We start from the raw sequence: 15420 nt of genomic DNA, 5'->3' as shown, positions 1-15420 counted from the left end.
TTCCTGGGAATCTAGAAGGCCACATGCATGTGCAGAGCTGTGTGCATGCACAAGAACGACCCAAGAAGGCCTAATATTTTACTTATACCCGACCTTGAGGTTCTGCACAAGCATGAGTGAAAGAAGAGTTGTAGACTCTGTCCCAACACACAGAGTGTCTCAGCAAAGGTGAGGAGATACATTCGTTCAAGGCAGTTAAGAAATTCTATGCCTAATCATCAGCTGACCACTAAGCTAACTGAACACAGTGGCTTCAAAAGACAAAGAATAAAGACTTTATAAAATTCATTCACAAAAGTCACTAAACAAAAAAACAACCATGAATAGCAACAACAACGAACCCTTGAGCATGGGAGAAATCTGAACTCCAAAGTTTCAACACTCTATTATTTAAAATATCCAGTTTCCAACCACACACAAAAAAATTATGAAACATGCAAAGAAACAGGAAAGTATGACCATTCATAGGGGGAAAAAAAGGCAGACAATAGAAACTGTCTCTGAGAAAGCCCAGTGTTGTACCTAATAAAGACTTTATTTTTTTTAATATTTATTTATTTATTTATTTATTTGGCTGTGCTGGGTCTTAGTTGCAGCACGAGAGTTCTTTGTTGCCACGTGCAGGATTTTCGTTGCGGCATGCGGGATCTTTAGTTGCAGCATGTGGGATCTAGTTCCCTGACCAGGGATCAAACCCAGGCCCCCTGCATTGGGAGCACGGAGTCTTTTTTTTTTTTTTTTAATTAATTGTTAGTTAACTTTTTTTTTTTTTAACATCTTTATTGGAGTAGAATTGCTTTACAATGTTGTGTTAGTTTCTGCTTTATAACAAAGTGAATTAGCTATACATATACATATATCCCCATATCTCCTCCCTCTTGCGTCTCCCTCCCACCCTCCCTATCCCACCCCTCTAGGTGGTCACAAAGCACTGAGCTGATCTCCCTGTGCGATGCAGCTGCTTCCCACTAGCTATCTATTTTACATTTGGTAGTGTATATATGTCCATGCCACTCTCTCACTTCGTCCCAGCTTACCCTTCCCCCTCCCCATGACAGAGACAATCTTGAAAGTAGAAAAAGAGAAGCAACTCATCACACTCAACAGATCCTCAATAGATTAGCACCTTAATTCTCACAAAAAATCATAGATGCCAGTCAGCAGTGGAATAACATATACAAAATGCTAGGGGATGGGTGGAAGAACGTCAACCAAGAATTCTATACCTGGCAAAACTATTCTTCAAAAATAAAGATGAAATTAAGACATTCCTAGATAAACAAAAAAGGAAGGATTTGTTGCAAGCAAACCTGCCCAACGAGAAATACCAAAGGGCTGAAATGAAAAACAAAAACAAAAAACACTAGACGGTAACACAAATCCACACAAAGAAATAAAGAGCAGCAGTAAAACTAACTAAAATAAGTAAGTATAAAAGACAGTATAAATGTATTTTGTTTATAAATATTTTCTTCTCCTACCTGATTTTTAAAAGAACTGAATAGAGCTATAGTGGTAAACCTGTGTTGATGGGCATACAATGTATAAAGACGTAATTTGTATGACAATAATAGCACAAAGAAGGAGGGAGGGAACAAAGCTATACCATAACAAAGCAAAGCTTTTACATGCTGTTCAAATGATGCTGGTATTAATCTAAACTAGACTGCTTTAGATTAAAATGTTAATTGTAACTCCCAGGGCAACACTAAGAAAATACGGAAAATACGTGTGGGCGCACGTGCACATGTGCACACATACACATGCAATGGGAATTAAAATAGTGCACTAGAAAATAACTATTTAACAATAAAAAGGCATTAATGGAGGGACAGAGAAATATAAAAGACACAGGATGTAGAAAACAATAGCAAAATGGCAAAGAAAAAAAGCAGAGATTGGCAGAATATGTTATAAAAATTGATCCAACTATATTCTGTCTATAAAAGCCATATTTTAGATTCAAAGACACAAAGAGATCAAAAGTAAAAATATGAAAAAAATATACCATGTGTAATGGGCTGAATTGTGTCTCTCCCAAAATCCGTATGTTGAAGTCCTAAACACAGCATCTCAGAATGCGCCAAAATTTGGAGATAGGGTCTTTCAAGATGTAATTAAGTTAAAATGACATCACTAGGATATGCCCTAATCCGGTATGACTGATGTCTTTACAAGAAGAGAAAATTTGGGTTCAGATATATACAGAAGGAAGATGATGTGAAAACACAGGGAATGATAGCCATTGACAAGCCAAGGAGAGAGGCCTGGAACAGTTCCTTCCCTCATGGCCCTCAGAAGAAGTTAACCCTGACAGCACCTTGACCTTAAAGTTCTTAGAGTTCAACGCTCCAGAACTGTGAGAAAATAAATCCCTGTTGCTTAAGACACCCAGTCTATGGAACTTTGTTATGGCAGCCCTAGTAAATAATATATCATAAAAATGGTAACCAAAAACAGATTGAGAATATCAGAAAAAATAGACTTTGAGGCAAAAATTGTTACTAGAAGCAAATAACATTTTATACATTTATAATACATTTATATAATTATAATAATAGTTATAATAATAATTATATAATAATATATAATAATTATATTATAATAATAGTACATTTTATAATAATAAAGTGGTCCAATTATCAGTAAGACATAACAATTATAAACATATATGTACCTAACAGCAGAGCACCAAAAACATGAAGCAAAACTGACAGAATTGAAGGAAGCAAGAAACAATCCAACAATAAGAGATGGAAACTTAAATATACCGTTTTCAATAACAGATATAGCAACTAGGCAGAAAATCAACCAAGAAATAGAAGACTTGAAATGCAAAAATGCAAATCAAAGCCACTTCAGACCCACTATAATAGCTAAAGTAAAAATCATGGGGAATAGCAAGTGTTGACAGGAATGTGAAAAAACTGTAAACCTAATAAATTGCTGGTGGGATTGTAAAATAGTGAAGCTGTTTTAGAAAAAATTTGACAGCTCCTCAAATGTTACACAAAACTTTACCATATATACCAACTAGACCAAAAAAACATCTATATAACACTCCACAACATCAGCAGAATACACATTCTTCTCTAGCACACCTGGACCATCCTCCAAGATAGACCAAAAACAAGCCTCAGTAAATGTAAAAGGACTGAAACTACATAATGAGTGTTCTCCAACTACAATGGAATGAAGCAAGAAATTAAAAATAGAAGGGTATTTGGGAAATTCACAAACAGGTGGAAATTAAACAACACATTCCTAAAAACCAGTGGATCAAAGAAAAAATCTCAAAGGAAATTAGAAAGTGACTTGAGATGACTGAAACAAAACACAACATACCATAACTTATGAGATGAAGCTAAAACCGTTCTTAGAGGGAAATTTATAACTGAAAACACCTATATTAAAAAAGAAAAAGACCTCAAATCAATAACCTAACACTCCTCCTTAAGATACTACAAAAAGAAAAGCAAACTAAACCTAAAACTAGCAAAAGGAAGGAACTATTAAAGATGAAAGTGGAATAAATGAAATATAGAGTATAGGAAACCAATAGAGAAAAACCAATGAAATCCAAAGTTGGTTTGTTGGAAAGATCAACAAAATTAACAAACATTAAGCTAGAGTCACCAAGAAAAAAATAAAGAAGACTCATTTACTAAAATCATGAATAAAAGAGGGAATATTTGTACTGACCTTACAGAAATAGAAAGGATTATATGAGAATACTATGAACAATCATATGCCAATAAATTAAATAACCTAAATGAAATGGATAAATTCCTACAAAGATAAAAATTACTGAAACTGACTAAATAATAAATAGAAAAACTGAATAGACATATAACAAGTAGAAAGATTGAATTAATAATCATAAAACTTAACAAAAAAAGCAGCAGCCCAGACTTTTTTAGCTTCATTGGTGAATTCTACCAAATAATTAAAGAATTAGTACCAATTCTTCACCAGTTCTTCCAAAAACTAGAAAAGGAGAAAACAACTCATTCTATGAGGTATCTTTCTGATACCAAAAGCCAAGAAAACCATCACAAAAAAAGAAAATTATGGAGTAATTCTCCTTTTTGAATACAGACCCCAAAATTCTTAGCAATATACAAGCAAACTAAATATAGCAACTTTACCAAGAATTATAAAGCATAACCAAGTGAGATTTTTTCCAAGGATTACAAAATTGGTTCAATATACAAAAATCAATATCAATTGTTTAATCAATGTTAATTAATCAATAATCAAATAACATTAATAGGATAAGTGACACAAACCAATTAATGATCTCAATAGTTGCAGAAATAGCATCTGCCAAAATCCAACACCCTTTCATAATACTAGTGGTGAAAAACTGAATTTTTTGCCCTGAAATCAGGAAAAAGAAAAGGATGTCTGTTCTTGCCACTTCTATTCAACATTGTACTTGGGTTCTTTCTATCCAGGGCAATGAGGCAAGAAAAAGAAATGAAAGGTGTTCATGCTGGAAAGAAAGAAGAAAAACTATCTCTATTCACAGATGACATGACCTTGTATATAGAAAATCCTATAGTAACCACTAAAATATTCTTAGAACTAAAAACACAAGCCCAGCAAGGTTGCAAGATACAGAGCACCATACAGTCATTATGTTAAGCTCTATTGCTCAGTGCTGACCACATTACTTATCAAAATCATTCTCCCAAAAGATAAGACAAGATTTGTTATATTTGTATACTCTTCTTAAAAGCTAAAACATATTCCCCAGTCATCCTTATTCACCATAACACTGCCAGGAATAACAGCATGCTTGGCACTGGGCACTCAATAAACATTTAAGTGAATAAATAAATGAATGAATGAATACTGGCAGCGCCTTATACCCTTAAGGATAAGTATAATACAGTCTCTGGATCCAGACTGAGTTCAGGTCCCAACTCTGCTATTTACTGGCTGTGTGACATAGGGCAAGTTACAGTGTTATTCTACGCCTCTGCTTCCTCCTCAGTAAAATGGGAATAATAAAACTGTTGGGGAAATAAATCAGTTAATATATGCAATGTGCTTAGAACTGTGTTTAGTATAAAGTAAATGTTACCTAAGTTTTATTATGTTTTTAAAGTCACTCTCAATGATTCAACTTTGGAGAATATAAACAGCCTATACAATACAGCATCTACTCCAAGGTCAGCAAGTTCATAGCACTCTCCCAATGTTGCACCTTTATATTATTATTGTTAATAATCACAGCACTCCTTTTCCAGAAACTGTCTCAACCTTCTCAATACCAGTCTCCAGTCAGACCAAGAGGCAGAAAAGACTAACACTGTTTGCCATTCTGTGTTGCTTCTACTATCATTCTACAAAAACGGAACCAGAACTCAACTTTTGCTCTACAGGCTTGATCTAGAACCCTGCCAATAAATTCGCTCCCCACAAAAAAGAGCAGTCCTCTAACTGACTTCTAACTTCTAACAGGCCTACTAGTCATAGAATATTGGATTATTATTTAAATTAAATGTCACATCTCATGTTTGTTCTTCAGATGAGTATTAATAAATGGCCAGATTTACTGCTAATGTCAACTTCTAAGGAATGTCTTTCATTGGGCTTTTTGTCAGTGCCTAGAGCATGCCAAGTTTTGTCCTGCTTCAGGCTTTTGCATTAACTGTTCTCTCCATCTGGAACATCTTGCCCTGGTTAACAGAAGTGTCCCTGCTATCTTTATGAAACTGTTGCATATCCTTATGCAAATTTATCACTATTACTTGTTTATTGTCTGTATATACAACTACAATGTAAATTCCATGGGGCAGGAAACTTGCTGCCTTGTTTATCATTTATTGTATAATCTGGCATAAGAAACAAGTGTGGATGGATGGAAAGATGGATAATGGATGGATGATGGATGAATTCCGTGAGTGCAGATTCAACTTAATTTCTTAGTCCCTAAAGTGAGTATCAATAGGTTTAAAAAATAGAGACCAAAATCATAACTTTAAAGTGAAAATATATTTAGTATATGGCATTTACCATAATGGAAAAGTAAACTAAGCATTTTAGAAGATTTTCTATAAAAATGGATGAAACCAAAGCAGTTTCCTTTTAGCCCTCAATTAACTAGAAAATGAAATCAACCAGAATATCAAAATTTCTAAGCACTTCAGCTAATCAAGATCTTATTTTACCTTGGTGGTATATAATGACTCTAGGCTACGAAAAAATTAAAAAATTATTCGGCATTATGCCTCATACACATTCTGTGAAGAACCAAAGTGATTTCCCTGGAAATTAAATCTCAGTCACTATGCTTTCTGCCAGTGGTTTACTTATCCTTTAGCTGCAATGATGACATAATAGTTGGGGCCAAATAGATTCCACTGGGAATCAGTTGGTCCATAACTTAGGACAGGTAAAGAGTCACCATTAATTAGCAAATATAGAAGGATGTAATTACTACATTTTATTCTACATAAAATCTTCTGACCCTAGAAAGTACCAAGATGAAGGTGGAAGTGATTAACTTAGCAACAAAAACAAATTGTTCTACTCTAGTAATAGAGAACAGAGGTGATTCTAAGACTGTTAAACCCACCTTTAGGAACAGTCAATTGAGTTCACTATTCTACAAGATCCTTCAAAGACAAAATCTAAATTGGAGGAATATCCGTCAACACCAATGGCTCTTTCTCCTCCTATTTCTTTTATATCTTTATCTTAATTATGTTTCTATTTTTCAGAACATTTTGAAAGCACCAAATTGTTTTAAAGTATCTAATGAGAATTAAATCAGATCACAATGAAATTTGTCTTCTGGTTTTATTCTGTTCTCCTTTAAGATATTCTCCCACTAGTAATTATCAATTATTACAAGTTAAAAGCCCTGGTTTCCCTCATTATGGCTCATGTCATATAAAAGTATCACATGTCCACGAATATAACTAAAGATTTCAGTTATATAAAACCAGAGCATCCTCTCAATACACTTATATTTTGCTGAATCTTCTTTAAAAAAAAATAGTGAACTGTGTTTTGTAATGCAGTCAACTTGTATTCAATCCAACCAATAGTATAAAATAATAACAGAAAATAATAGATTATCTAAAATCTTTGCAGTTTTCTTTGGAAGTCATCTGATTTTTCTTTTTTTGTGTGTGTCTTTATCTACCTACTTACTCATCTTAATATTAGTTAAATGTTAATATTCATATATCCCCTGAAATTAAATTGATAGAGCAGTGGGAGGCCTTAGAGAATTAAAGAACTGAAGTTAGAAGAGGATTAAAAATTGGACACAAGTAACTAAAGACTGTCAGGCTGGCATGAGCCTTCAAGACAGGAATGCATTAGGCTCCTCAGGGAAATTCAAATGCAAATTTGTAGTTGCCAGATTTCTTCAACTTTCTGATATTATCCTTTTTTTTTTTTTCCTCTCCCTACTCCAGTCTCTCAACTTCTTTGGTCACAGACTGCTGCTTCTCCATCTTTCCACCCTCTATTTACCCTTCAGGATAATCTCAACTTTCAGCCTCCACTTCCTTCCTGTATACAGGATTGTCTTTCCTCACAGATAGGGACATTTGAGACTGTTCTCAAGGTAATTCTTCCGGAGCTGACTTATTAATTAGGTAGAGTGCCTAAGGCCCACAATACTTTAGGGGTACACAAAAATGTTTTAATTTTAATTTATTTTAAAATCAGAAGAAAAAAATGAATATGTAATACCAGTAAACACACAATAATTAGTTATATTCATCTTTATACAAATGCAGTTATAAATATAATTCTTAACATTTTTATGGAGGAAAGGACCCATAAAGGCAAAATTTTCTAGGGCCCACAGAAATCTTAATAGCCCTTAAATTCTTCTGAGTCAGCCCAGCCTTACATCCCTCCCCAGTCAAAACTGGTGCATTCTAGCCTCATGGGTAAGACCCAGACCAGAGGTGACTATAAAGTATTCATTTCAAAATCTGATTTATGGTGATGGTTGCAAAATTCACTAAATTCACTAAAGACTGTTAAACTGTCACCCCTGAAATAGGATGAATTTTATGATATGTAAAATATACCTCAATAAATTGTTAAAGGTATAGATTAAATAGGAAAAGCAAAAACACAGGTGTATCTAAAGACACAAAAGTATCAGATTATTATACTTGTTTGAATTCAAAAGTTTATCCATAAAACTGTGCTATAATAATGAGTTAAAATCTCATCTAGCCTAAATATGAACAATCTACAAACAAGGAAAAAAAGGTGAAATAAAAAATGCCGAAACATTCTATATGTGAAAATAATTATAGAAGTTTGGTGCTAAAAAAACCTAACTCATTGTAGTAGTAATTAGGGGAGCCTGGTTGCAATTAAGTACAGGAAGGATATTAAAACTTTCAAAAGATATTTCTGTAAGCCACAACAGAAGAACACGAGCAACAGAAAAACTGGAACCACATCCAAACCCACTTCCTTGTTATTTACCAATATCATGTAAAGAATACTGTTTAGATGCTGACATCAGACAATCTTCAGTTGACAACTTTAAATCATATTAAGACTAAGAAAAAAAAATCAAAGAATTTTATGACAAGGGTTAAAAGTTTATAGCCTTGAAACTACAAAAAACTTGGTGCCCACTACAAACCACATCCTGACAACTGTCATGTCTCTACGGTGAAATGGTTTTGTTGTGGTTGAGGCAATCATTTCTGAGTTAATTATTAGCTACTATTCAAATCAAGTGCAATTTGTCTATTGTACATTACATCACTTCTAAGAGAGGGGGTAAAAAATTTCATTTTTAGCAACTGATACTGAATGTTATAATCATTCATTGGTCATCCTATGCAATGCAATCAAAATGAGTAAAAACTATGTTTTTTACCACTGCATGAAACGGCAGTCATTTTCCAGGCAGCTGAAATTAAGTTCAAATGTTATCTGCTTAATGCAAGTGAACATTTATATAAAAAAAAAGAAAATGAATACATTTTTTAAAAGGTGAAGTTTCCTATTACGTTACTTTGAAAAGTATCTAGAAATAGCACTTCCCATTTACATAAAGCAGATTTTAATCATTTTGTGGTTTGGTTTTTAGATCTAAAATCTACAAATGTTATCTTAAGTTGACAAACTAAGTGAAGTTAGTCAAAATTTCTCTAATATGAAAAGTTATAATAATTATGATAAAATCATGTCAATAACCATCTTTTTAATCTCAGCATATTTCTAACATTGTGAAATATTTCTTCAATAACCTAATAAAATTAATGCTACTCATCAGTAGAATACTTTCTAATAGACAAAGAATTTGCCATATCCTTTGTTGCACTAGAACTTCAAAACAACCCAGCATGTTAGTATAGTGAACATTTGTTGATTGGCTCCCCATCATCCTTTTCCCCTTCCTCTGGCCAAAAAATAACTCCACCATTCTTCAAGGAAATCACCTCTCCCCAGTCAAAGCCATGTGGTTTGGGTGGAGTTAACCCTGTCCCTTGTATCAGGAATGGCTTAAGCCAATCAATATACTTTATCTTTCAGGTCTCATTAATTGGTTCAGAAATAGTTCACTTAACCCAGTCACTCAACAGTCACAGTCTTGTGTTCTGGGACTTCTAGGAAAGGGCACTTCCTTTTTCTTCCATGGGAACTACTGAAAAATTCAGAAACTTTCCTGGGTGGTACAGTGGAAGGATGTAAGATCTGGAATAAGAATTGTTAAAACTTTAGCTCTTCACAATGAAGAATGGAGAAAAGGGGAGAGACCAGAAGAAAGGCAGAAAGCACAGAATAGGAATGAAAACAGGAAAGGAAAGAAAGACAAGCAAAAAAAAAAGACAGAGAAAAGAGATGCCCAAGGCTAGAGAAGCACGCATGAGAAGAAAAGAGAGAGTCCAGAGCCAAAGAACAGGGCAGAGGCAAAGAATCAAAGAAGAACAGAGCTTAGGCTGTAGTGGGTTCAGAGAATGGAAAGGCTCTTATCACCCATTGTGTTGCACTTCAGGAAGGCTTCAGCATAAATTATTACCTGTACCACTGCCCTTTGAAACTCTCTAACACTGTTCACAGCTCAGAGGTCATTCTGAATGTGGCAACTGTAGCAAGTATCCAAGGAGACATAGTCTTTGGTTGAAAGACCATCACCTAACAGAAATTATAAACAGAAGCCTTAAAAAGTTAAAATCCAGATTCCTAAGCGTGATATATGAGGCCCAACCACATTCTGCAACCCCGTTAGGGAACACAGGGAACTATATATCACCTCCAACTTTCCCATACAACTTGGCTGCTTCTACTAGTAAACTCGGAACAGCTGTGTCACCTCCCACCCCAAGCTACCTAGCACAGAGCCTGGGATACAGTTCATGCTCAGTGGACTAGAGCTGAAACAAAAAATCCAGTCATCCCATGACTCCAAACGCTATTTTTTCTCAAAATTCTCATATTTCAACAAAAACACTTGTCCATCAGGTTAAAGTCCATGATGGCTTTCACTCAGTGGATCTAAACATGATTAGATAATGACCCAGAAGAGCCCACTTTGTTGCACTCTCTTACTGTAGCTCTTGGCATGCTTTTGGGAGGTGGGGGCAGTCTTCCTATGTGTTTCCTTATTACTGAGTGCTCGTGTGCTTCCCCTGCCTCTTACTCAATTTGCCTTCTCCCCTTTAGCTTCACCACAAGAAAGCTGGAGCTTGCCAGTCCCTCAAAGTCAAAGCTTTTCCTTCATTAAGCAGGGGAAAGAGAATGATTCAGGATGTCAGAAACCAGAGGTCTTGCTGTGACTCTGCTGCTCAAGTAGGTCAACCTCTCTTAGCCTCAGTTTTCTTATAAGTAAAATGAGAATAGAAATACCTGATCTACCTACGTACCTCCAATGATAATTATGAGAGCAAAATAAAATAGTAGATGTGTAAGCGCAAAGCTCTAAAATAAGGCATAACAGATTTTTATTGTTAAAAGGTAGTTAATGACAATGGCCAAGATATAGAAACAACGTAACTGTCCATCAATGGATGGAGAGATAAAGAAAATGTGGTATGTATATACACTGGAATATTATTCATTCATAAAAAAGAAGGAAATCTTGCCATCTGCGACAACATAGATGGATCTTGAGGGCATTATGCTAAGTGAAATAAGTCAGACAGAGAAAGACAAGTACCATGTGATCTCACTTATATATAAAATCTAAAATTTTTTGAAATTTTTATTTAAAAACTATACCAAATTCATAGCTACAGAGTACAGACTGGTGGTTGCCAGAGGTGAGGGATAGGGAATGGCCAAAATGGGTGAAGGGCGTCAAAAGGTATAAACTTGCAATAATAAAATAAATGTCATGGGGATGTAATGTACAGCATGGTGACTACAGTTAGTAACACTATTCACATATTTGATAGTTGCTAAAAGAGTAGATCTTAAAAGTTATCACAAGAAAAAAAATTTTTGTAACTATATATGGTGATGGATGTTAACTAGACTTATTGAGGTGACCATTTTACAATACACACAAATACCAGATCATTATGTTTACACCTGAAACTAATATAATGTTGTATGTCAATTATAAAAAGGTAGCTAATGAGCCTTAAATACACTAATAATTTTAGCTACCTTTGACCGGGTTAGCTACAGCACAATAGGTTAAATCACTGCTACCATGTTTGGCAAAAGCAAATCATTTCATCATTAGTTGTTTATCAAGGACTTATCCTAAGTCGATGATTTTCTACATTTTTCTATTTTTCCCTAAGCAAGTTTAAGGGTTATGAGGCATATCCATTGGTAACAGTGATTCTCTGATTGATCTCCAAAGATTGTTAGACCTGCTATTTGACAAATATTGGGCTGGGCTTTGAGGATACCGCTATAAGCAAGAACAAACATTATTCCTGCACACATGGAATTTACAGCCTCACGGAGCAACATGAACAACAAATATAGACACACACCCAAAGTGTGCATGAGTTTGCATTTACTGTACCCTCACTTTGAAACAGCCCTACCAGTGATTCCACCCACCTCCATGCCCACCCCCATGGAACCACACACCTCCAGATTGTGAATCACTGTGTTAGGTGCTAGAAGAGAATTCAACTCTATAATACTCTACAAGAGAATTTTTTTCCAAAGCTAATTAATTCATCATTGACAAATTATAAGAAAAGCAGTCTACAAAAAAAAAAAAAAAAAAGAAAAGCAGTCTAGGTAGAGATCTGAAGACCTAAGCAGAGCCCCAAATACAGGACCAGCTACATAATTTGTAAGTACTAGTGCAAAATGAAAAATGTAGGGCCTCTCATTCAAAAAATATTAAGAATTTCAAGGCAGTGACAGCAGAGCATTTAAATTAAGCCTAGTGCCTTCTGTGACTGCATAGGTCACGCACCTATGAAATCTTCACGGCTTCCATATTTACTGGATGTGCAATTTTACCCAATCACTTAACCTACCTCGGGTTCCTTACAGCTATAAAATTAGCGGAGGAAGGAAAAAACTTTCAGCTTCTTCCCAGACCTGACATCTGCTTCTCTGTTAAGAAGAGAGATCATGCATTTGGAGAGAGTTCTTTCACCCTTTTATTATAACCATTAAAACTCTGACTGTGACTCAAAGCTAGTGTTGAAAACTCATAAATAGTATTTCACCTTCAATCATATTAATGTTGTTTTACTTCTATGCACTACCTTAATTTTGTCTAAAAAAAAAAAATCTCCAAAGCAGAGTTCCAAGATTACTGTTTTCCCATGTATGCCATTTAAATCTGAAATTCCCAACTGAGGTCTATGTCTATGAAGTAATATTTCCCACAGTAAAATGTCTCCTTGCACAAGTTAGATATTTTCTTTTTTTCCCCTCCTTGAAAAATTACCTATTCAAAATCAACTTCCACATATGGTACAGCATCTAGGTCTGATCCAGTGAAAAGGAGGCAAAGTGTCAATCTGGGAGTGAGTTAACCCTTTTATTCCACCAGCTTAGTATTTAGCATAACATAACTGACAGCTATCTAAACCAAGGGTTCTTAATCTGGAGCTTATGGAAAGAACTTTGGGAAGTAATTAACTTGAATGGAAAAAAAAATTATATCTTTATTTTCATCAACCTCTAACTAAAATTTAGCATTTTTTTCAATTATGAATGTAGACAACAAACCACAGGAGTATTAGCAGTACCTAAGTATGACCTGATCACCAGTAAATATTCTACATATTTTCTTACATTATAGTTGCAGATATCTCAAAACATCATTTATGCTCAACACTACCTCAAAATTGCAACAGTTATTGAATCCACTAACAGATATCCTGTTTTAATGTATTAATAAAACATCATATGTACTATTATAACACAAAATTGGTTTTTACATTGAAATAATGTAATCTCTCTGTAATCCTAAGTATCTCATTCTATGCATTTAAAAACATAATTCTGAGGAAAGGTTCACAGACTTCACCAGATCACCCAAAGGGTCCATAGCACAAAAAAGATGAATAAACTCTGGTAAAAAGAAGTTACAGAGCTCACATGACAATGAAATAGAAACAACTGTACTCCTGTCTCAAAAACAGTAATAGACCTATTCTAATAAAAACAGTCTTTAAAATTCTGGTTCAACAGCAATGTCTACGTTATAACAAAATCTTCGTGGTCCATTTATTTTAATATGACAATATCAGGGACACCAAAACAGAACAGCTTTTGCTGTTGTTGTTTTGTTTTTTTGGGGGGGTGAGGGAAATTCTGTTGTTTTGTTTTTTGTTTTTGCACATGTGACCACAGGATTTGATATGAAAAACTGTAACACAGATACATGTTTTTATGCCACTATCTAAAATGTTATTTGGATTGGTACCTGGGATGACAGTAGGTTACAATCAATGAACAGTCCTTTTCCGGTTTTATATCTTTGTATCAATCCAGCCATAATGGCTCCATATGCATAAAGGCCAGTGGCAAGATCAGTCATGGCCACTCCTGGACGAACTGGATCTCCATCCTGATTTGAGGGTTAGGTTGAGAAAAACAGAGAAATTGAAAATTAAAACCATCATATGAGTTCACAAATATCCTAAGGTCAAATAAAAGAAAGAATTGTATATCATGTGCACACACACATACACACATAAGAAATACAACAAATTGCTGTTGTGGATATCTGTTGGTGGTAAGGATATATTTACATTTGTTGTATGTTTATTATTTTTCTGAACCCACCTCCTACCAACCAAACTAAACCAAACCAAATGAAATAAAAGATTTTTAAAAACATGTCTGAAGTTCCTTCTTAATATATTTTACATTATTTATACCAAAAAAAGTAAATAATTGAATTTGAATTTAAATGAGTTAACCTGTTGGAGAGGAAAGAGTTAAAGAAGTATTTTTTTTCTTGTTGGGTTAGGAGGTTCTCCCAGGAAAGAAGAGGGCAGAACACCTGGTCTAATCTCCTTATAAGCATGCTAATAACTGGCAAATACACTAATGGTATTTGCTTTATAAAAAAAACCAAACAGACAGTATTTATCTATAAAAGGCTTTTAGCAGGATACTCCTGCTTTAGAATTACTATGGTAAAGAAACCTAGCATCTATAGATTTATGGGGCATAAGGCATGAGCTATGCAACTATCTGGGTATAAAATGGAAATGTTCCAATAGCCCATCAGTTTCATGTAATATGAGGTAACCCATGTACTCCATTTGAGATCTTATCTACTGCTCTGGGGTTGAGAATTTTGTTATTGTGAGAAGAAAGGCATGGGGGGGCCTCTCTCAATGTCCAGGAGCTCCTTCTGCTTCTCCTGTGCCTTTTGATTGCTTGAATCCTTAAAATTACAAGTAAAGCTTGATACCGATTCATGTCGGTCTTATTGACAATCCAATCCTTGACCCATATGTAAAGATATTAGAACAGTACCAGGCAAACAATAAGTGCCCTATAAAAATTAGCTATCAAATTTTTCATCAACATTATTATTAATCATTGTTGTATCAGATAGTTCCTATTTTTCACTACCTTGAATTCTGCCAAGTCTTTCATTGCACATAATGCCTAAAAAACCTATATTTCACCTAGTTTATATATTCATTCATTCACTTCCTTATTCATTAATTCCAGCTGTTGTTCAGTCATTTTCAGAAGCTAATTTTTCCTTTTCTGAGGCCCATACATAAACTATGTTAATCATCGTACAAGACAGCTAAATTTGTTTAAAGCAAGTAAGTGAGACTGTAGAGCAACTAAACTTTTTGTCCCTGCTTTTCAATACAATTTCAAGGAAGATACTGCCATAAATATTGGAAACTTCTGAGGGCCTTCTAACTATTATTATTGGCAAAACTTGTAGTGGCATGAATCCATAAATTTAAAATTAATACTGTCATTTGGATTTAAGATTATTTAATGTATTAAAAGTGAGAG

At 34.5% G+C, this 15420-nt stretch overlaps 1 protein-coding gene across 3 annotated transcripts in view; it reads right to left on the bottom strand.

Moving 5' to 3' along the window:
- Positions 1–15420, bottom strand: part of SUGCT (succinyl-CoA:glutarate-CoA transferase) — a 781582-nt gene that overhangs the window by 676042 nt on the left and 90120 nt on the right. For all 3 annotated transcript variants that reach the window (XM_036863201.1, XM_036863202.1, XM_036863203.1), the window contains exon 8: positions 13853–13996. In XM_036863201.1, coding sequence (XP_036719096.1) covers positions 13853–13996 — 144 coding nt within the window. The remainder of the gene's footprint in view (positions 1–13852; positions 13997–15420) is intronic.

The sequence above is a fragment of the Balaenoptera musculus genome, chromosome 9, assembly GCF_009873245.2.
Source record: "Balaenoptera musculus isolate JJ_BM4_2016_0621 chromosome 9, mBalMus1.pri.v3, whole genome shotgun sequence".
NCBI classification, from domain to species: domain Eukaryota; kingdom Metazoa; phylum Chordata; class Mammalia; order Artiodactyla; family Balaenopteridae; genus Balaenoptera; species Balaenoptera musculus.
This window is presented reverse-complemented; position numbering and strand designations above follow the sequence as displayed.